We start from the raw sequence: 22325 nt of genomic DNA on the forward strand, positions 1-22325 counted from the left end.
CAGATCTGATCCAGCGAGAAGCAGGTGAGGGGTGAAATCATGTCTTTTACACAAAAAGCTCAGTGAAAAGACTACACCAACCAACAACAGGCGTCTTCTGCTGCACTCAGGGGGAGTGACACTGCCCTCCACTCTCATTGTTTATCTTTGTTTGGTCGGCCAGTGACTGCATGTACGGACAATTTTGATAGCTGTTTATCATTGTGACAGAAATGTGCCCCTGAAAAGATACTTTTCATGCTTAACAAACGTGCTTAAGTGTTTTTATCTTTAAGAAATGATCATAAATCTGTTGTTGGTCACATAAATATGAGTGTTTTGGAAACATCAATGTGATCATATTTCTCAAGATGATTAGATGATGACTGAAGGATATTGTGGGATTTGGAGAAGGATTTAAGTACTTTTTCCCATGGTGCCGTTTTCACTTTATAATGAAGTAACTTGTCAGGGCAGGACAGTCCAGGGGCAGTGCGCTGTGTCATCTGTTTGTCGACAGACAGTCCCACCCCAAAAACCCAAAGCCCCCTAGACACAATGTGCCATATCTGCAGTATACAACTGTGCAATGTGCATTGATAGTTTACTCTTTCTAAGAAAATCTGTCCTGTATTTGCTTATGAATTCCATATATAGTGGCCCCAAAAATATTTGGGCACTTAAGACACAATGTTAATATCTTTGCATTACGTATCAAAACAATGGTATTTATTTTAAAGAAATGTAGCACAAGCACACTACAAAAAAAGACAAAATTAAGTTTATGAAGTTTCAAAGTATACAAAAATAGATTTAGGCCTGGTTTTACAGACAGAGCTTGGATTAAGCCAGAATTAGACCTTAGTTTTATTTAGGACATTTGTAGCTTTTATAAACATGCCTTAGGAAAAATATGGTTGCACTTTATTTTAAAGTCCTGTTCTGCAAGGACATTTTATTATATCAATAAAAATAACTGGGTTATATAGGTACTAACCCTGAACCTACCCCTTACCCTATAACCTGAAAGGATTAGTTCACCCAAAAATGAAATCCTGTCATTAATTACTCATCCTCGTGTCGTTCCAAACTCGTAAGACTTTTGTTCATCTTCGGAGCACAAATTATCTTTTTGATAAAATCCGAGAGCTTTCTGATCCCACAGACTGCAACATAATCACCACTTTCAAGGCCCAGAAAGGTAGTAAAGACTCCCATGTTAATCTACTATCTCTCCTGACTGCTTTGTTGGACAAAATGGCGGATGGCGAAGTATGATTGGTCAGATCATCTGTCAATAAAGCTCCCTGCTAAATTTTTGGGTGAACTAACCCTTTTCTTGGATAAGTATACATACACGTACTGTAAAATGTGTAAAGTGTAACCAAAAAAACATTACTGGTTTGATTTCAGTTAAAACAGCTTTATGATTTAAATTGAGGTTAATAGTTAGCAGTATGAATAGTTTTATAAAATGGTTTGGGGAAAGTGAAGTTTGTTCTGAGAACTGTATTACGGTATTATTTGTATGCAGATGTTGCTTGATTTGATATTTTGTATCTAATCAAAGCAATACAATTCTGCCAATTTTTAAATGTGACTTTAGTGTCCATACTTTTTGGCAAATATGAACAATATTGAACAGTGTATTGAAATCTTTAGGTAAATTAATTGTATGATAAAAATGATCTTTTCATATGCATTGATCATATACAAAAGGATGCAGTAAATCTTTAAGTTGGTGTTATTATCGACCAAAGATGACAGAAGCTGCAGAGCTCTGTGTGGGTGCAACTTTCTCCCGGCACAGTAAACAGCAAAAAGTAACCCAAACAATACCACGTTTGTTTTGCGCATCAGAGAGCCCATTGTGCGCCTGCTGGTGAGCTCTCCATCAGTTTCTCCTGGCACAATGGGCGAATGGTCCCCCCGGCCGCGCCCGTCCTGCCTTCTGATACAAGAGATGGGTATGTATGCCAGTCATGTCATCCGCTTGTTTCAGAATCAGCCTGGCATGGCTGTATTTGTAAGACTAATGACAGCATGGCTGAGAGAAAAGCATGATTATGTTCACTCATGTAATCATTATGCCTCAATGCTCCTGTCTACCAGGGCAGGGGAATCAAAAGGAAATGTGAGACGGCAAGCCGAAAGCTCTCATCTTCTCACAGGGGAAGGCCGTTAGACAGTGATAACAGGGCAACTCATCCCTTACATTTTTTTTGTAGAAACTCATCTCAATCTCAAAGGACAGCATTATACATGCTTCACCATTTAAACCATTCATTAACAGAATGGTTAAACTAAACGGCATACAATTTCGACCACCAAATAATTTGCATTCCTTATGTGATAGGCTACAAATTAAATGTTTATTTGTGTATATTTGCACATGATTTGTAAAACATTATTATGATTATGTTACCATTATAATACATAATACATACATGTAGGCCTGTGGAACAAAAAGCAGAGGAATAAATTGCTTGGTAAAATATTAAGTAGCCTAAATAAATCAGTTCATCAGATAGAGTATATATTTTATAAGCAATATAATAAATAGAATTATGGAGTTCAAGTAGGCTATTTAAAATATTTGGATTATGCTAGCCTATAAGAATGGTTCAGTAAGGGTTGATCATTTCATCTTTTATCATAGCCTTGACATACTATTATAAATGCAATTGTAAAACACAACTATTCATCTTTAAATCTGAATCGGTCATCAGTCCATCAGCCGTGACTTAATATCTATGCATCAAATATTTCTCTGTCTGGCAAGGAGCTTTATGATACAGGGGGAATGACAGCCTAAGGTCACATCTTCTGCAGAACAATATTCAGAGCTAAATCAGTGTTGGCCGACCGCCCAAAAGCAGATTACTATTTTAAGTGCTGCAGGTCCTAGTGTCCAAGAGTTTATCATATAGGTTTGGTCCAATTTCTCAAATGTTATAGGACAATTTTACGCATGCCTACAACAAATATCAGTCATTTAAAAATGTTGAATAGTATAGCAGTTGGCTATCCCAATTTCACAGCTGGAAATGTTACACCGTGCGAGAAAAGTAGAGAAAGTAATAGAATATTTCTGCATGGGGTTGTTTATCCAGTCCTTCTTCACAGTTATTCGCGCGCTCGCATAATTTAAAGATTAACGGTCAACTGTGTACCCACTGACTCAAATCTATTTTTCGATCTTTCTACTGAATAATTGCTTATATGTGTCATATTTAATATATACAACATCCCAGATAGCAAAAAACATCCGCACGGCTTCTATTTGCCTCCGGCCCTAAGCTGTCGGCTATAGGTGCGTCCCGCTGGCGGGGATACAACGTTTGCCGCCGAATACGTCACTCGCATTTCTAGCGAGATGCCGCCGGCAAATCGCCGGCGGTCCGACTGCTTCATTTTCTCTGGCGGTTGCCTCTGTCTAATGGACTGCGGCCGGCTGGCGGCAAGCCGCTTTAAAATACTCTTAAAATAGTTTTGACATGAAGGATAGACTCAATGAAAAAGCTAAATTCTTCTTAAGTTCTTTATGCTTTAAGTTAAAAAAGTTTAAAGTTAAATTTTTTTTTAATTTTTTTCCAATCTTAATGTTTTATTTTTGTTTTACCTTATCAGTAGTATTAATTAGGCTAGCAATTGCGATCTGTACAAATGTTTAAGAAATTGTAAAAGTCCCTGTAGAGATTATTACAAAAAAATATTAATAAAATCTAAACACATTATGTCATTGATAAAACAGAATGAATGCGCAGTGGTTTTTTTTTTTTGTGTGTGTGTTGAATTTTGGGCGGGGCTTATAAGACGGTGGCGCTATAAAAAACACATTCGCGTCAATTCATCACTCTACTCGAGTGCACTCTATTCGAGAAGTACAGTTCTCAGTTCTACTCGATCGCAAGTTTCTACAGCCTGCAGTTTAAACAAAGTCATCGACGTCGACTACCATCATTTAGGTAAGTACATGTTTCCTTTGTGTTTAACGCAACTGTTTTTAGTTTATATATTTAAAATCTGTAGTCATCTCAGTTCTTGCCGAACAAGTCAACGTTAGCCATGTTTACGCAAAGTTGCTAACTTAGGTACAGTGGCGGCGGCTAATAATGGGCGCCAAAATTGCAGATAATAAATGTATACTTAACTTTAAATACAAACATATAATATAAAAATCAAATAATTTACTCATAAAATATGCTGGCTGGTTGTAATTTGGCGAAAGTTTCGAAAGCCGTTGGCGGCCATTTTTTTTTATGTCTATCGAGCTTTAGCATTAACGTTAGCTATAATCGAGAGAGTCAACGCACGTATTTGCTCTGTAACGTTAGTGCACCTCAGCCAAGATGCCAAAAAGTATGGTGTCCTTGATAATATCTCATGCTTCCCATTTGAAAACTTCCTTGGGCGCCTGAAGAAACTGTTGCGCAAGCCTACACAACCACTGGAGCAGGTTGTTCGCCGATTGTCAGAGAGAAGTCAGCACAAAAGAACAAACATCTCCAAAACAAGGTCCTTGAGAGAGCACAACCATGGACCACTCCTCAATGGTCTTCCTGTGAAAAAGCAGTATGAGGAGTGTTACTTTCAAGACTTTGTTGTGAAACGTTCGGAGGGAGACAACTGTGTCCTGTTGGAAAATAAGGACATAGTACTTATACAGAATGTCGTTGTTGATGAAATGGACAACACTTTGGTCATCTACAAGAGGTTCCGGAACGTGGTCGATTTCTTTACTTACCCTGTGGAATCTTCCAAGCTAGGCATTTTTCATTTATCTGGCCTATCAGATACACTCCACTTTACGCATACAGCAAATGTGCAGAAGAAATATTATCTTCTTCCTTGCCCGGAAGGAAAGGCTGGTTTTCCGTTGATTCACTTGTGAAAATTATAGATTTTTTTTGAAGGGGTAAGAATTTTGACGTAATTGATTTTGCCTAAAAAATTACCAAAATGTATATGTTGTGCTAATTTTTCTTGTATTTTAGATGCTGTTTGCCATTGTTCAATTTATCGACGAGGAGGATCTGCCATTTGCAGTGGTTCCGCAAGTGTGGCTCAGCGAGGGCATATGCTTTTGGCCCCCATTTACCCTCCGCAAGAAAGACAAAGGCAACAATTTAGCCATCCGCTGCACGCCTCCACACAGCACCTGGGAAAAACATAATTTTAAGTTCATGAAGGGAGCAGGTAAATGTGACTTGTGCATTTTATTTTTCTGTGTAATTTCTTTCTGTTTATGGTGCATAACTGACTTTCATTCATTGTTCCCTGATCTAGAATCTTGGCAAGAGGCGATGAGATATTTGGAGCGCTTCCAAACGGGTTCCAGCGTTGAAACGACAGACGATGACAAGAAGAGAAAGCGAAAGAGAACCTTAAATTCCAAGTACAGACCCCAGGCCTCTTCTGATGAAGAGGAGTCTAGTCTTCCAGATGCACCAGCTGTTCTGAGCTTTGAAAAAATCGTAACGAGTAATGGTAACGAGTTTTCCGTGCTGCCCGATGCTCCAGAAGTTTCATTCATTCTAGAAAACCAGGAAAACGTTCAACCATCTGTAGACTTCAGAGCTGGTATGTACAATGTATTGCTGTGATGCTTAATTTGTGATCCTGCCACTAAACTATACCCTTTGTTAGATTTTCACATTTTTGTTTCCTATTTCTCAGAACAAGGTTTCTCACCAGTAGTCCAGTCTCCACTTCTCAGAGCCAACAGTTTGAGTACAAGTAAGTGATGTTATTTGTGACATTGTTTGTCTTAAACTATTGCTTCTATTTAAGATGAGGAGTCCTTTTATGCATAATCTGTTTTTCATTAGGGCACTTGACTGCCCTGGATGAAAGGTGTCTAGGTGTGTTGTACAATACAGTAAATATATGCAATAACTTCTAACATATTATTATGTCAATTTATCAATAGGAGAAAGTCATCACTCAGTGATTGGCCCTTGGACTCCCCTGAAATCACGCGTACAGAATCAAGTTTTCAGCTATGAAGGTATATTCTAGACCTATATCTCTTAATATAGTGATTATGTTAGTCGTAAATTTGACTGACTAAACCCTGCAGAATCCCTTTTCTTTTGTTATGTAGATGTCCAGAGATTCAAGACTGAGAACCAAGCCCTGAAGGAGGAGAACCAAGCCCTGAGGGAGGAGAACCAAGCCCTGAGGGAGGAGAACCAAGCCCGGAGAGAAAGCAATGCACGAGCAGGTGAGAACATGGCACTCTTTCTTAAAGTTTACATATTTGTGTGTAATGTAGGTTCCAAATGACCATTTGCCTATCTTTTTCTAGCTTCAGATGACAGCAACTCGCTTCAAGAGCAGGTGAAGCAAGTTGGGACAATGTTGAAGACGTTTGCTCGCACTGGGCAATCAGGTACGACTTGCAAACAACACCTGTGTTTGTTAGATTAATTCCCACTGGGGCCACCTATATATGTAGTAGACCAAGATATAAATGTCATAGTTTTGTAGTTGAGGGACCAGGACTGACTACTATGTTCTTTTATTCTGGGAATCCCTTTAGGTGCAGATCAGACCCTAATCCTGCGACGTCTTGGGGAGTTTGGCGATGTTGTGCGTAGCATGGACAACAAAATGGACACCATGCTGCAACATTTCAGCGCCAATGTGTCTGTTGGAGAGTTATCCCTGCCAGGTGATCTGTCACTCCCCCTAAACACCCAGGAAGATTTGGCGTTGCTTGACAGAAGTTTGAGGCAGGATAACGAGCTCCAGGAACGATTTGTAAGTGTGCTGCTATTGTTTATAACGCTGTAGGTTAATCTAAAGTCAAATTAAGATTGTACACTGCCTATTCTACAGTCTGAATTCAAAGCCTGTCACATTTTATATTTATGTATGAGAAATGTAATTTGGGGCACTTTTTTTGGATTTTCAGCTACGTTTTTTGGCTATCAAATGTGGGAAGGACCTAAAGTCAACAGTGTGGAGAATGCTTCAGAGTGTCTTCTCTAATCGCCTTTCCGTTGATACAACTTGGACTGGTGTAGGGGAAAAAGCATGTTTTAGAGACCTGTTCCTGAAGACCATTGTTCAAAGTAAGTTAGATATTCTTTAGATATTTTTAGATAGATGTGTATGTGATGTGTATTCAAATGGAATGACAGATCTGTATTTTCTACAGGGGCCATACGGAAGAACCCGGCAACCCAGGATGCCACTGATGAGGCGGTCCAGGTTAATGTTATGCGTTACTTGAAAGGAGCATCTGACCGTGAAGGTGGAAAAAGGCGCCGCACAGCTGAGAGGGACCCACAGCCGACCCCTTAAACCTAGGCTGACTACTGACACCCCAGCATCACTGACAACTGGAACACTCACTACCCTGCAGTCTGTAACAGACTACACTCGACCAATCCACTTTTTTTTTTGTCTGGTCGATATACTTGGTAGTATTTTTCTTAATGTTTTTTTGTGATTTTATTGTTTGTGTAATGTGTTAAATTGTGAATTAAAAGCACTCTTATACAGGCGCACAAGGAATCACTGAAGATATGCCAATTTGTGTTGCCTATATTGGTGGTTGGGAAAAACCACAGAACCTGTAGTCAGACTTGAAACAATTATAATTACTTACTGTCCTGCAATTGTTAGCTCACTACGCCACGCATATCGAACTACTCCAGACATTCACAGTGTAAATCTTGTGCCCCAGATCAGCAATGCCATTATAATTGTCTATTCTACCCCAGAGCTTTACTCAATTATTGCCACTTATCCTATTGTTAAGAATTTCTTGAAAATGTGATGTTATACCTGAATTTATTTGGTATCTTGCACATTATTTGGTACCATATATCTTCATTACTTGCTATAATGTTTACTGGTAATTCTTTTCATCCCATAACTGACCTCTTGATAATATTAAAAAATATTTTAAGTGATATAATTTGCTTATAAAAGGCTGTTTTTAAACAATATATAATTTTAAACTTGCATGTTCTTTAGTGTGTACATTATGTATATATGTATCTTTTTTGTTATATTTCATTGAGCTGATATTTTGTTTCAATGACTATTACTGTACTTTAAAATGTGGAATTAAAACGTCAAATGGAAATTTATCTGGTTTGATCAATCATTATTCTTGATTAATTAATAATTATTCATTATTCCTTCTGCTACTTTTATGGGCATTTTAAAATACAAAAGGTGTAACAGAATCATTAAACTCAAGGACTAAACCAGTCATTAAAGTATCCCTCTCTATGCAGTAATGCACACACCTCCTCATGAACCAGTGGTGTGAAAACAGAAGCAGGAGCTTATCTCTTCATGGATGTTTTCTCTAGCTGGGCTGATTCTGCGGTTCCTGTCCTCTTGTCTCTGAAGCCCTGCTTGTACTGGACAGCCTGTGACTATGTCTGTCCATGCGTAGAGACCAGCACTGAAGAGCTTCATTAATCACAGCAAGCCTGCATGTGGGAGAGCAGTTCTGGACAAGGCCGCAGGCACATTATGCTGGGGGACAAATACATATGGGGTCAAATCAACAGGGATTAGTTCACAAAACGAACCATTGGAGTGCAGGACGGATCCCCCTGTATTGTCGAATATTGTAATGGTAGTGTCTATATATAAGCTTGACGCCAACTCAGCTTGGTGGCAAAGTTTTCATATGAGATAAACATAATTATGCTATCCTCAAGATCTCAGAGGAGTCACTTTGAAAGCGATACGCATCTCGTCAGTGTGCTGAAATTATAGAGATTACGGTTCATCAGAGAACACTCAGAAACAAAAGAAGCATTTACTGTCAACACTGATAGTTCCGTCCGACTATACCTCTCAGTGTTGCCATGTCCGCTTATATTAGGATGGACTTAAAAACGTTTCCCCTCACCAGTGTCACTCGTGTGAGGCTTTCTGCTTTGAAAAAACATGGAATGTTAAGTTAAAATGAGTTATTATAAGTGACTCTGAGTTTGGACTCTGGTCGCTTATAAATATGAGCAGTTGCAGGCTGCATTCTTATGGGGTTTATTTACAAAATACTGTCACGTATTTGGTGTTGATAGTGCTTGCCCCACAATTATGAACGAACAATAATAGCCATCATGAAAAAATTCCCACCTGTCATTTGAGCCAAGGTTTACTTTGTCATTAATCGTATATTTTGCTTCTCCTTTTCTCCCATGTTTCTGCCTTTCTCAGGCCCTCTTCAAACCCACTGATAAACAAATACAAGAAAAAAATGGCACTTGACCAATAGCTACTGGTCGTTTCGTGCACTTATTTAATTATTGATTTCGTTTGCCAGTTGTATGCATTAAACATTTTAATGAAAAAAAAATTGCAGCATGATGCATTAAAAATAAGTCTAAACTCCAAGTTAATAAGTAAGTTTCTAATGCGAAAAAATTAATTGTCGTTTATTTTGGATGAGGCAGGTTGCTTATTCTGGGCTTGTTTTGTCATACCAATTTGCTTGTTTGTTTTTTAGCAAAATCTGGCAACATTGCCATCCCTAACCTTCCATCAAACATACACAGACGCGTGTCTATGTAGAGGAGGAGCAGACACACGCTGCTGTGTGCAAGAGCTGCCAGGTGATTGTAAACTCTTTCGCCCATCCCGTAATACCGGCAGTCAGGGGGCACCCCTCCACTGTGTGTAATTAAGTCCTTAAAAAGCATGTCAAGGCACACACACACACACAAACAGTGGGCTGACAGGCTGAGGCTCGTTTCCCAGGCATAACATACTACCTCGACTCCATTGCTATAGAGACTCTGACACTGGGCTGTTGAATTAGATATCTTGGATCAGCGAGCTTGCAAATAAAATTGTCTCCAAGCTTTGTAACCTTATTTAAGGAATAGTTTTGAACAGCTTTTGAACAAATGCATGGATTATTTTATACTACAAATCAAGCAGTCTGCAACACAAACTTTTGTTTACGACAGGCAAGAGTTTTAGTCTGAAAACTTAGTATTCTGGTATAGTGAGTGGTTTTGAACAAATGCATGGGTTATTTTATACTACAAATCAAGCAGTCTGTAACACAAACTTTTGTTTACGACACAGGCAAGAGTTTTAAGTAGTCTGAAAACTTAGTATGCTGGTATAGTGAGTGGTTAAAAGATGTCTGGTCTCTACTGGCATGGTCCCATGCTTGAGGACAATAACTATTGTTTTCCTAAAAAGTTTGGGCTGTTTGAGGACTCAATAGGTGGTCTGATTAAACCAGTTTCAACAACTTTAACAGCCTATTCTAGTAGTGTCTCCATTCAACCCCATGTAGTCCTCACTTCCTGTGAGAAATGTAAATGTTACACATGCAATTTCATAGACCACCATGCTCCGTGCAAAGAGAGGTACAAGTCTCCACTGCTGCGGCCTTGTGAGAGATCTTGATAGTTTCATGAGAAAACTTGGTTTTCTCCAAGACAGCTAGCAAAATTATTGTAACAACTGTTTTAAAATTTTATATACAAAAAGTATATTTTTTATTTAAGCTTTATTTATTTATTCATCAAAACACTACAATCAGTTCACATTAACTATTTTATGTTTTTACTTTATTATAGGTAGTTTTTTTTTAAATCAATGTCCCAAGCATTTCTACCTGTTCAAGTGCATATTTAAAAAGCATTAAGAATTCAGATGCCCCCAAAAATAAAAGGTCTGCCATTTATTTACTCACCCTCATGTTGTGCCAAACCTGTGTCATCTGTTGAACACAGAGATGTTTAGTTTAAAAGACACTTCAGGCACTACTGTATTTTATTTGAAGGCTTTTGTGTAGTTGAAAAACGTGTTAGTGCATAAACAGTACTCATGTATTTGGAGCACGGCATTGCAGTGATGTTCAATGATGACAGGCTGCTTGTGTAGAAGGGCTGGAGTATACTATTAAATAAAGCATGCTATTAAATGGGTGGTTGGCTCACTGCCTTCCCTGCTCTCAGTGCAGACTGCAGATTCATTCAAAGGGATGCCACCATATAAAAAATTCCATACGCAGTTCTGAGCATAATAGCCAAGGTAAGCAATTAATCATTATAGGTGGGTTTCATAATTTTTGTTTATTATTATTTTTACTTATTATGTAATTTATTTTTTAGTCTTGTAGAAACTAAGATGAACGCATCAAAATGGTTAAATTACAGAGTATATATATATGCTCAAATTAAATGCAGTTTCATTAAGCACTTTGGGTGTTTTGTAAAGCCTAATCCTGCATAAGCATTAGAAAAAAAGAAAGAAGCAGAATCGTAAATATTTTGAGAGCCAGGGTTGATCCTGTGAGAAAACGTGAGAAAGCTCACAGTCAGATGAAAGCCCAGGGTGTCTCTTGGATATATTCTGGGCGTTTCTAGGGCGTTTCTGGGAAAACTCTCCCCTGTCCTTGTGCTCACACTGGGTGTGAGAGTAGAGCTGGCATTCTGCTCCTTCACCCTTCAGTCACATCCAGCTCAGTGCCAGCATTTCATAAATGTAAACACATTTCCCAGCCAGAAGGAACAGCTGGGCCCACTCTTTAAAAAACTCTGTTTTGAAATGTAATACATGTCCAAAATAAATCATGACGGATGATACTGGGACATAAAGTAGCCATTGCTGCTGCTCTGTGAAAAGCTTTTCAGATACCTGCATTAAGCTCTCTTGTCTGTTAGACAAATGTCACCTGAAGAAAGTGTTCATTACTCCTCTGAACAATGTTTAAATAGGTTTGGGAGGAGGGTTGTGTTGGCATTCTGCCAAGTTCGACAACATGCCCAAAGTCTCTAGTATAATATTGCAGACGCAATATTTGATTAATGCAAAAACACAAATTGCATTATACATTATAGTGCATACATATAGTGCATATAATATACATTATAGTGCATTATAGTTTCTTAGTGCATGTTCCTGGTCTTACTGTGAATGATTCATCAATGCATGTTAGTCCGAAGACAAATTAAAAAAAGAGAAAAAAAAAATCTTTGGATTATGTATAATTAAAACTTGCTGCACCTCTGACACAGCTTTTCTTGTTTAGCTGACATGGTCAAGACCTCTTACTTTTTAAGCTGTCCAACCACCTGTCATATAGAGATCACTTTTTACAATCCAGATGGATAAAAAGTTCTGCCTATTTTCTATTTTCTTTATTAAACATCCCATTTTACTATGAAAAAAATCACATGGGATTACCTTTTTTTAAATGTGGTATCAGTTGTTCCCCCAATGAAAAAATAAATAATCTTAATAAATGTAATTTAGACAAAATCTCTAGAAAGTCATGAAAATTATGTGAGCTTACCATTTGAATTTGAATGTGAAATATGTTGTCTACTTAGAATACACAGTCTATATGAAGTCTTCACTCCATATTTATCCAGCGACCTGGAATAGAGTTACACTTATGCAAGTAAGAATGCAGGAACCGGACACAGCCACCAGTGGCCATTTAGTCCATCAATATGACCGTGCTTGTCCATGTGTAAGAGGCAGCTAAACTCCCCCTGATGACAGCTAGACTGTAAACCGAGAGCTCAGATGGTGATGCTCATTGCTCAATGCTGATGGTGCCGGTGTTGGAAAATACCAGCCATGACAAGCAGATTCCACATCATGTTTATATGAGGCACAGGCTAAGATAAAGCTGATAAGTTGCTCAATTTTAACATGGGTTTTTATCCAGTAACAGTTTAATAAGGCTTTATGGTTATCCTTCCAGGGTATATGGAATTATGCACCATTACCCTCTTAATGACTTTATAAAGATTCTTAAAAGTCTGAGCTTAGTGGTAAAGTTTGTAAAAGTCAGTGTCTAAATAATGATTATCACATCACACACAGTCCACAGTATTATGATTCAGAAAATCAGTCATGAGAGGAAATTAATTTTTTCCTGTTGAAAATGTGATGATTACATGTTGTGGAATTGGGCGAGACAGTTTACATTTCATACTTTGATAACTGTTCTTACCCGCAGCCTTGAGTGGAACCAGTAGATTGAAGACAGGCAACACGTTCCCTTTCACAAAAACAGATAAGAAGAAAATAATTAGACAAGCTCTAGATCCCTTCTGAGGGACACTTCCTGTGTCTGTTTGAGAGACATGAGCTTGGTCTTGTGTTCATCTTGAGGCATTCTGGAAGACGTTTGGCAGCACAAAGTCAAAGATGTGTTTCCATGTTTCATCTCTTTTATTTTCATGTACACATAAATACATACAAATAGTTGCACACGATTAAGAATTATTCACAGAGATCAAAATAATAGTTAAATTAGCTTTGGTAAGTAAACAGTTACTTACTAGTTTGCTTGTTTCTTTATTGGGAACTGCAACATAATACTTATAACAATCTCATATTTGATGCTGCGCGGAAAACAAAAAGCGCAAAAATTCCATTGTCATGAGGACATCCTTTCATTTTTTTCTTTAAAAAAAAAGCTATCATTGAGATCAGAATACATCAGACACATGGTTACAAACAAAGCACTATGTATGAGGTGTTCTCGTTGGTCTTTACTTGTGTCTTCTGTGACCATCCCTCCTCCAGTCGGAGCTGCTCTGCTGGGGGCTGAAGGTGGTCCGGCCAGGCATGCTGACTCCATGTTAAGGTGCCTAAGGAGATGAGATCATCAGATTAAATCAAAGAATGTCTGCTCTCAATAATTGGCATTAAGGCTGGCCCTCATAAAGCTAAATGCCATGCAATAGTGGAAATGTGTCAAGCGCTAGAGATTTTGCAATACTGACCACAGTAGAGATATTGACATCACAAGCAGCAGGCAGGTCTGCTTTATGTTACACGCCTGAGAGACAAAGAAACATGGAGTAAAAACAAGTCAAGTTGAAGAAGAACTTGTTATTAAAGCGAGTTGTTTGTCAAGATAAAACAGAGTTAATTACTGTTGTTAAGCAACATTGCAATTGCATTAATGTGAATTCAGTTGATGTGCGTCCAAAGCTATGAGACTTCAAATGTGGCTCATCCAATCCGAATTTACTTATTGTGAAGGTGTTTTGCCAGACTTGCCATTCATTTGTTACGGATATTGTTATCATTGGTTGTGTCTACCATATTTGAGGACACCAGGGCTGAACAAGCCAGACATGTTGACACGCTCACAATAACTCTTCCCTTTTAGTGATCTGTGGCCTGTGTCACATAATAAACGCTCAATTTCAAAGTGTGCATGTTTAATTGCACAGAGCCAAAGATTGATAATAGCACTTTGAGTGGTGTCTTTGACAGATATATATCTCTATTTTCAAGACAATGTCTGGTTTTGACACTTTGACGAATGGTATTCTAGGCAGGTGTGCTGTAACTTAAGGAGGCCTATTTCAATCCAGATGTCTCCTTTTCAGTGCACACACTTTGTTAGTAGAGAGTTCATTTTGTGGCACTAGTGTTTATGCATTTTTGGTATGTAATTGCCCTACAACAATATATTTTTTATTATAAAATGGATAGTTTTGGTTTGAGATACTGATTGGTCAGTGAAGAGTACTACTCATCCTAAAAATAAATACAATAGGGACATGAAACATCTGTTAATTTAGTAAACTGTATAACTGCACAGCACTCATAGAAGATAGGTATTGTTATGCCTGTTGTGTGTGTCTATTGTTATGTGAAGATTTTGGAACTGCATTGGCAGGTGTTCTAATGTTTTGCAAAACATTCAAATGGTAACTGAGTGACAAAACAAACCTTTGAATCACCTGCATGATCATCACGCTCTCCTTAGCCTTTAGTCAGACCACACCGCGCCCCATCTCTCTGCCTGAATCATATGGGAAGGAACCCTGCCTTTTTCATTTGTTATCGTCCCACTGACAATGAAGAGGAATCCGAGGACAATGAGACGGGAAATTCTGTTCCTCAGAGACAACAGAAAAAAAAAACATTTAGCTATTCCGATTAGCCATTTCTGAAAAAGCATTTGGTAACACTTTTGCTGAGTCCCAATTTGCCTACTTATACTATACCCTAAAATTATCCACAGTTTAAACCCTCCACATTCAATTTAATTTAATTTCCAGCCGTATCTGAGAGAAATGTAGTAGCACGTTGTATACTTTGGAATACTCACTTTAAAATACTACGATTTGGGACACATTCATTCTAATTTCGAAGACTATTTAGGACGGATAGTATGCAAATTGTGACACAGCATTTATTTTGAAGGTCCACTTTAGACATTAACTATAACTAGCTGCATGTCAACTACCACTCATTAGAGTATTAGTTGACTGTCTGCTTAATATCTGCTAATACTTTATTTTGATAGTCCCCCAACATTCTACTGACTGTAAGAACATTTGCAAGTACATGTCAACTTATTCTCCTAACCTAACAGTCTACTAATAATCTGAGAGTTTGTTTACATGTAGTTCCAAATTAATGAGAGTTAGTTGCAAAGTTATTTCGATAGTCTAAAGAGGACTATTTCAGTTCTTCAGTTATTTTGATTGTTAGTATTAATTTGACACATAACAGAAACTGTGATACTTGTTTAAAAAGTTAACTTGAATCAAACGGGGCCAGTAATGTGCGGACTGGACACATGATATAGGAGAGAGCTGCTGGGGGCAGGGGCCGGCTAGTCGGTTATGAGATGACTCCTCAAGTGCCGCCCATTGGAGAGGGTGTGTCTGGGAAATCCTAAATCACTCCCTTGGGGGCTGAACTTAGGAGAGAGAGAGAGAGTGAGAGAGAGAGAGAGCGCGACTTGGAGGAGATTGTAAGACTGCTTGAAAAACACCGGCACAGTTCATAGTGGGAGGTCAGTGGTAACATAACAGGATTGTCGTTCACGCACATCTTGTTGTCCATCAGTGTGAATCTGTCCACTAGATCGCTATGCTTGCTGTGAAACTGGGAATTTGAAACTCTTACAGACTGCATAAGGAGAATATTTGGTTTTTACATACCTGGAGAAACCATAACCTTAAGCCAGGTAAGAAAAGTAACAAATTTATTTAGTTAAAGTTTACTGTATTTTTTTTTATATAGTTAAGTATATATTTTTGGCTCTTTGAACCAAAAAAATGGCAATTATGATTGTCTAAGCTTGCTAACTGTCTGTGACACTTTGTGTGTTAGATTCAGTAGCTGACAGTAGCTGTTGTGAGGAGGGGTGTGTGTGTGTGTGTGTGTGTGTGTGTGTGTGTGTGTGTGTGTGTGTGTGTGTGTGTGTGTGTGTGTGTGTGTGTGTGATAAAGTTTCGCAGCAGCAGCATCTGTTGTCTTTGGAGTTGCTCATGTGGAAAACAGTGGTCGCCACTGCTGAGGACTTTAATACATTTGTGATTAACATGTCACAAATCTCACTAGTCGACTCACAGGCTGAATACAGCACTGCGGGTCACATCGTAGATGGGTAGCAGGGGGGTTGAGGCTTGATATCGCCACTCACCCCTTCCTGCTCAACAAAAGAAGGGTCCATTAAAGATTGACTATTGCATGACTGTAGATGACTGTAAAAGAGAAAGCTATGAAATTAGTATTTTTGACTAGTATCTAGCATTATTATTAGTATATTTTACTTTTATAACAAGGACAACAAAATACTATAAAAAAGCACATCATAAAAAAAAATCATGTTTACATAATAAAATAGTTTCTGGTCTGGCCAAAATGTCCACAGAAATGCACATATCGAATAAGGACATTAAAACGTAGAAAAGATGTCAATGTGACCATTCCTTGATAAAATCTTGTCATCTTTTTTTAGCATAATCAATGGATTGTGCATGTAAACACTCAATAACTATTAATAAAACTTGCATATTAAAAAAGTAAATATACAGCAGAGGAACTGACACCCTTTTGTTTTGGTCTCATTCTGTCCTCCCTTCGTTGCTCTTGCCGTTTATTTGTGTGTGGTGTTTTCCTCTCAACATGCTGATTACAGTAATTAGGGAGCAGTCGTGTTGCATGTGATTGGGATGGTAGATCTTAAAGGATCTACTTTTAGCACATAGAGCTGAGAGGCGGATGTGACCGCTGACTCCACGCCTTCAGTGAGTGTGTTCACAAGTCTGCGTGGATTTCCACACTTCCTATTTTGATAAGTCTTTGCAATGGGACTGTGTAATGAACCACTCAGGCCTGATTTGTGGCTGTTGACTACTGGTAAGGGAGTCCGAGTTGAAGTAGAAAGTGTTGTGTCTGTCATGGGGGGCGGAGGAGGGATGTTGATGTATTGTTGACCATATGTTCCTCCCTCTGTGTGCAGCCGAGTGGTCCGCATTGAGGGAACTATGGTGCATTCTTGGTTGTTTTGTCTCCTGTTGCTTTACTGCTATTGTCAGTGACAATGGGACCCTCAATCAATGAGACAAACATAGTGATGTCATACAGGAAGTACTAGAACCCTCACTCTATAAAATCTAGACTAGTTGATCTTAGATGGTTTTGCTTCAAGACCTACATTACCGTTCAATAGTTTGGGGTCAGTAAAAATTGCAAACATTTTGTGAAATACTAATTACAATTTAAAATGACTGTTTTATTTTTAAATATATATTTAAAAATGTAATTTATTCCTGGGATTGCATAGCTGAATGTTCGGCAGCCATTACCCCAGCCATCAGTGTCACATGATCCTTCAGAAATCATTCTAATAGGCTTGGTTATCAATGTTGAAAACAGTTGTTCTGCTTAATATTTTTGTGGATGTTGCAAATTCTGTCATTAATTTCTCACCGTCATGTCGTTCCAAACCCGTAAGACTTTTGTTTATCTTCGGAAAACAAATGAGGATCTTTTCGGTGAAATCTTCAAAAAGTTCATAAAGTGATCATAAAACTAATCTATAATCGAGCGGTTTAGTCCAAAATTTCTAAAGACACAATCGCTTTATATGATGAACAGATTGAATTTAGGCTTTTTATTCACATAAAAACATTCATCAACTCACACAGCAGTTGTGGTAAACGTAATGTTCGCATGACGTGCGAGAACCAATGAGGTTTATTCTTGTGTTACACAGCACGTTTGAGCATCCGCAAGAACCAATGAGGTACATTCTTGTGTTACACAGCACGTTTGAGTATCTGCAAGAACCAATGAGGTTTATTCTTGTGTTACACAGCACGTTTGAGCATCCGCAAGAACCAATGCGGTTCATTCTTGTGTGTCAAGCAGGTTTGGTTGAGATTCTGTTAATGTTCGCTGATCAATGTTTAAATGTGAATAAAAGCCTAAATTAAATCTGTTCATCATATAACAATCTCTTCAGAAGATTTGGCCTAAATCGCACAATTAATATGAATTCGTTTTGCGATCTCTTTATGAGCTTTTTGAAGCGTCATCAAAAATATCTTCATTTGTGTTCTGAAGATGAACAAAAGTCTTACGGGTGTGAAACGATATGAGGGTGAGTATTAATGACATAATTTTTGGGTGAACTAACCCTTTAAGTGGTAACCCAACACAAGATCACAATCATTTAACATTCAAAAGTAAACAAAAAACTTTTAAAAATGCTTAAAGGGTTGGTTCATCCAAAAATTTAAATTCTGTCAATAATTACTCCTTCATGTCGTTCCAAACCAGTAAGACCTTCGTTCATCTTCGGAACTCAAATTAAGATATTTTTAATGAAATCCGATGGCTCAGGAGGGTCTCAATTGACAGCTATTTAATAAACTCTTTGAAAGCCCCAAAATGTAGGAAAGACATCGTTAAAATAGTCGTAAAAAATGGTTCAACCTTAATTTTATGAAGCGACGAGAATACTTTTTGTGCGCAAAAAAAAAAAAGACTTTATTCAGTCATTTCTTCTCTTCTGTGTATCAGTCTGCGACGCACATTCATGAGAGCATAACGCATGCTTGACGCCTTTCATCTGCTTGTAGGTCATATGTCAGAACGCCAGCTCCTGTGTCATCCTCACATACACACATGCGTCATGATGCTCTCGTGAACGTGTGTCGGAGACTGATACAGAAGAGAAGAAATTCCCGAATAAAGTCGATTTTTTTTTTTTGGCACACAAAAAGTATTCTCGTCGCTTCATAAAATGAAGGTTGAAACACAATGTTTTTCCTACCTTTCTGGGCCTTCAAAGTGTTAATTAAATAGCTGTCAATGAAGCCAAAAATGGTGTACTAATAACCCTGTCTGTCCAAAGTCCAACTTTTGTCATGACCATTTAAAGTCAGCACACTTGGTCTCACATGAACCATGCAGCAGGCATACCAGGAACGTAAAACAAAACAATTTTCTGTGGAAATCGACACCATGTCAAACATCTTAACTTGTAGTCAACCTGCTCCATTCTTCTAACTTTGCGCATGCACTTGCACTGGTTTTACAGTTCCTTGGTTGATTCTATCGGAACTACAGAATGTGTTCTCCACTCCTTCAGGCCATCATGGTTGATGCATGGCTGTGTGTTAAGAGCTCTTTAAACCCTACACTTGCTCTCCTCTCACTCGGGTCTTTGTGTTCTGTAAGCAGGTTTGAATTAATTAAAGGAGAACTGCATTATTCACGAGACTCCCACCAACTCCTGTGGGGGATGGCTGGACGGTGAAAGGGCCAGGGTGAGAATAGTTGTCTTGTTGTTTTGAAATGCGCAGAGAATTCTCCTCCTTCATGTATTTAACCTTTTTGCTGTGAGAGTCTTGTTTGTATTACATGCACATTTTGAGTATGAAAAACACCCAGCGTGACCTTGTCCCTGAATGTTATTGTAACCAGTACAATTCCTACATCTATACCCCTTTAATACTGTTGCGTAATTGCATCGGGATAATCCTTTTAATGGAACTTGAAATGAGCAAGCAATATAGCTTTAAATGGGTGAAAGACAAAAAACAAACAAGCATTTAACATAAAAAAACATACTAAAACATTTCTTTAAAAAGCTTTAAAGGGATATTTCACCCACAAAAAAAAATCTGGAATAATTTACTCATGCTCAAGTCTTTTTTATGTGGCGCACCAAAGGAGTCTTTTAATGCATGTCCAAGCTGCTCTTTTCCATACAATGAAAGTGAATGGTGACCACGGCTGCCAAGACATTTGCACGTTTTTTTGTGCTATTAGTTGGTTTGTCACATAAAGGTATTGGATGGATTCAAAAAACTTGGAATACGTTTTGTAGTCTACTTTTATTATGCTTTTTTGAAGCAGAAAAAGAGAACCCCATCCATTTTCATTGTATTAAAAAGAGCCGCTCAGACATTGTGATAAACTTCTTTTTTTGGTGTTCCACAAGAGATAGTATGTCAGAGTTTTGGAACAACATGAGGGTGAATAAGTGATGACAATATCTTTTCTGGAGCAAATTATTCCTGTAATCTGTGTATAAACCAGCCTAAAAAAAAAAAAGAATAAGATAATGGCTGTATTATTAATGTATTATCCAGAGGCAAATAAGTGTGTTTAATATAGGGGATGATGTCCGCCAGAAACTAGCTGTGCTTTCAGGATTGAATGAGAGAGAGAATGGGCTACTGTGATTGACATTTTGAAGTGAGGTCATATGATGGCATGTCAGTCTAGAATAGAACAAGCACTTGAGAAAGAACTGGATAATCAATAGGGAGTCTACAGAGATAATAAAAGAGCAAAGCATTAATTAAGAACCGTTTAATGAGCGTTTTGCATATTCATGACCTCCTGGGTGGAAGTGAAAGTTAACGGTTTAATTGTTTAGCATATGTAATCCAGAGCCCCAGGGGACCCGTTGTGCATATCTGCAGTGCTGACAGCTGTCTTTCTGCCTTACTGGTGCTGAAATGTTGAAAATTACACCATGCAGAGCTCTTAGATACCAAGTTAGCTTACAGTGGCCTTTTGACCTGGGCTGAGAGCAGGAGAAGGGAAATCACTTGTGTTTAAGATTCCTATTACAAGGAGTAGTTTGTTTATGTAATAGTTACATAGATATTTTACATTATAGTGTCCATGTTACATGTTACACATTGCTGCTATTAACATATTTAACAATATTAGACAGTGCTCACAAACATATAAACTTTTAAAACTTTTCAGCTTTCGTCTTTCAATAGGGGTGTATAAAGTACAGAGAAAACATGACTAAAATAAAACTTAAAGGATCTTGCCAAAAGTAGTTGAACCAAAGTAAAGAAAAAATAAATTGTTCTCATTTAAAGTAAAGAAATAGACTGATTAAATCAATAAGACTAGAGATTTTCTCAGTTTTGACCGTGATTGCACCTGACTCAAGTTCATCTATCCTCAACGATGGGTATAATTAAAAAGCATTGATTTAAGTTCAAGACTGAAGTGGTCAATGATGAGACGTCTCTTCACAAAAAAAGTCCATAGCTGAAGCCAATTACATTTTACACCGAAGTGAATTTCATTGGCTGTTTAAATGCTCAGGAGTGTGATTTGATTGCCTTGTTACCTCAGTAAGGCCTTGTTATTTATTAGAGGAAAGTCTTGCAGAAAAATTCACCATTCATTTCTTATGTTTCTTCCATACAGTAAACATTTTTAAGATTAATAATAAATAAAAAAAACATGAGGGTGAATAAATGCTGGAATAATTTTGTAGTTTTAAGTAAACTATCCCTTTAAATCACAATCACCTGTGAAATATGTACGTTTAAGGAAAGATTTATAATCATACCTCAGTGACTTGGAGAGTCTGCCTCTTTTAAAATCTGATCCCTTAAAAAAAATCTGATATGAGCATGCCAGCTTTTTCTCTGTTCCTATTTTTATTTTTAGTAAGGTCACAGTTGCCCTCTTAAAATCACCAGTGTATATGAGTATTGTGACTCAGACCCCTCACTTCCCCTGACACAGGAAGTCCAGATCTGCCTTCTCAGAGGAGCATGACTATCCGTCACACTCGAAGACATGTGAGACAAACTAATCTGAAACCAAAAGGGGATTCCTGACTAGCCAGGATGATAACTCAGTAACACTGATCTGTGGATTTTAATGTCTCCTAGCCATTACACACCACATGAAAAACAGCACCAGAGAATGGTGTCTCATGTTTCAGGGCCCCAGGACAGCGCACAGGTGCTCCAGGTGCATAAATATACAGCTGAGGTATTCATAGAGGGATTTCATAACATTGCAAAGTGCCCTGATCAAACCATTAAAAACCCGCTGTGTGGATCAAGTCATTATACACCAGAACACCCAGACTGAAAAGAGTAACATAATACCAAATAAAAAAGCCTCAAAAGTGATTTACAGCTGTAGTCTGATTAAGCGCATATATATTTTCTTATACTTTAAGAACAGAAGGACCAGCACAACTGTTATCTTAGGGTTTGTTAAATCCTAAAATTATCCCGAAGAACAGCATTGAAAGAGCACAGTCACATGATAAACTGATTCAGGACGTTGGTGGTCATG

The 22325-nt window shown here is 38.0% G+C and overlaps 2 protein-coding genes and 1 long non-coding RNA gene across 6 annotated transcripts in view; 2 read left to right on the plus strand and 1 right to left on the minus strand.

Moving 5' to 3' along the window:
- The first annotated feature begins 4355 nt into the window (after nt 1-4355).
- LOC307012285 (uncharacterized protein) lies at nt 4356-8066 on the plus strand. 3 transcript variants are annotated; one of them, XM_079638780.1, is made up of 10 exons: nt 4356-4897; nt 4977-5178; nt 5269-5562; nt 5659-5718; nt 5912-5989; nt 6086-6205; nt 6290-6373; nt 6524-6744; nt 6899-7058; nt 7145-8066. In XM_079638780.1, exons 2-10 carry the CDS (start codon nt 4977-4979, stop codon nt 7288-7290), a joined length of 1365 nt encoding a protein of 454 aa, XP_079494906.1. In that variant the 5' UTR covers nt 4356-4897; the 3' UTR covers nt 7291-8066. The 3 variants fall into 3 exon arrangements, with proteins under 3 accessions (XP_079494906.1, XP_079494907.1, XP_079494908.1); XM_079638781.1 differs by having other exon boundaries at nt 5659-5712; XM_079638782.1 differs by lacking the exon at nt 5659-5718 and having other exon boundaries at nt 4357-4897.
- Nucleotides 8067-13473: 5407 nt separating this feature from the next.
- Nucleotides 13474-14813, minus strand: LOC307012289. The gene is made up of 3 exons (XR_013800596.1): nt 14680-14813; nt 13719-13774; nt 13474-13583 (listed from the first exon to the last, which is right to left on the minus strand). It is a non-coding gene; the product is annotated as an uncharacterized lncRNA (long non-coding RNA).
- An 848-nt stretch (nt 14814-15661) lies between these two features.
- Nucleotides 15662-22325, plus strand: part of bcar3 (BCAR3 adaptor protein, NSP family member) — a 47766-nt gene continuing 41102 nt past the window's right edge. Inside the window, exon 1 of one of the 2 annotated variants that reach the window (XM_079638756.1) lies at nt 15662-15928. The gene's annotated coding sequence lies outside the window, so the exon portion shown is untranslated. The remainder of the gene's footprint in view (nt 15929-22325) is intronic. The other variant, XM_079638757.1, reaches the window with a different exon arrangement.

Source organism: Phoxinus phoxinus (assembly GCF_949152265.1).
Source record: "Phoxinus phoxinus genome assembly, chromosome: 15".
Taxonomy (NCBI): domain Eukaryota; kingdom Metazoa; phylum Chordata; class Actinopteri; order Cypriniformes; family Leuciscidae; genus Phoxinus; species Phoxinus phoxinus.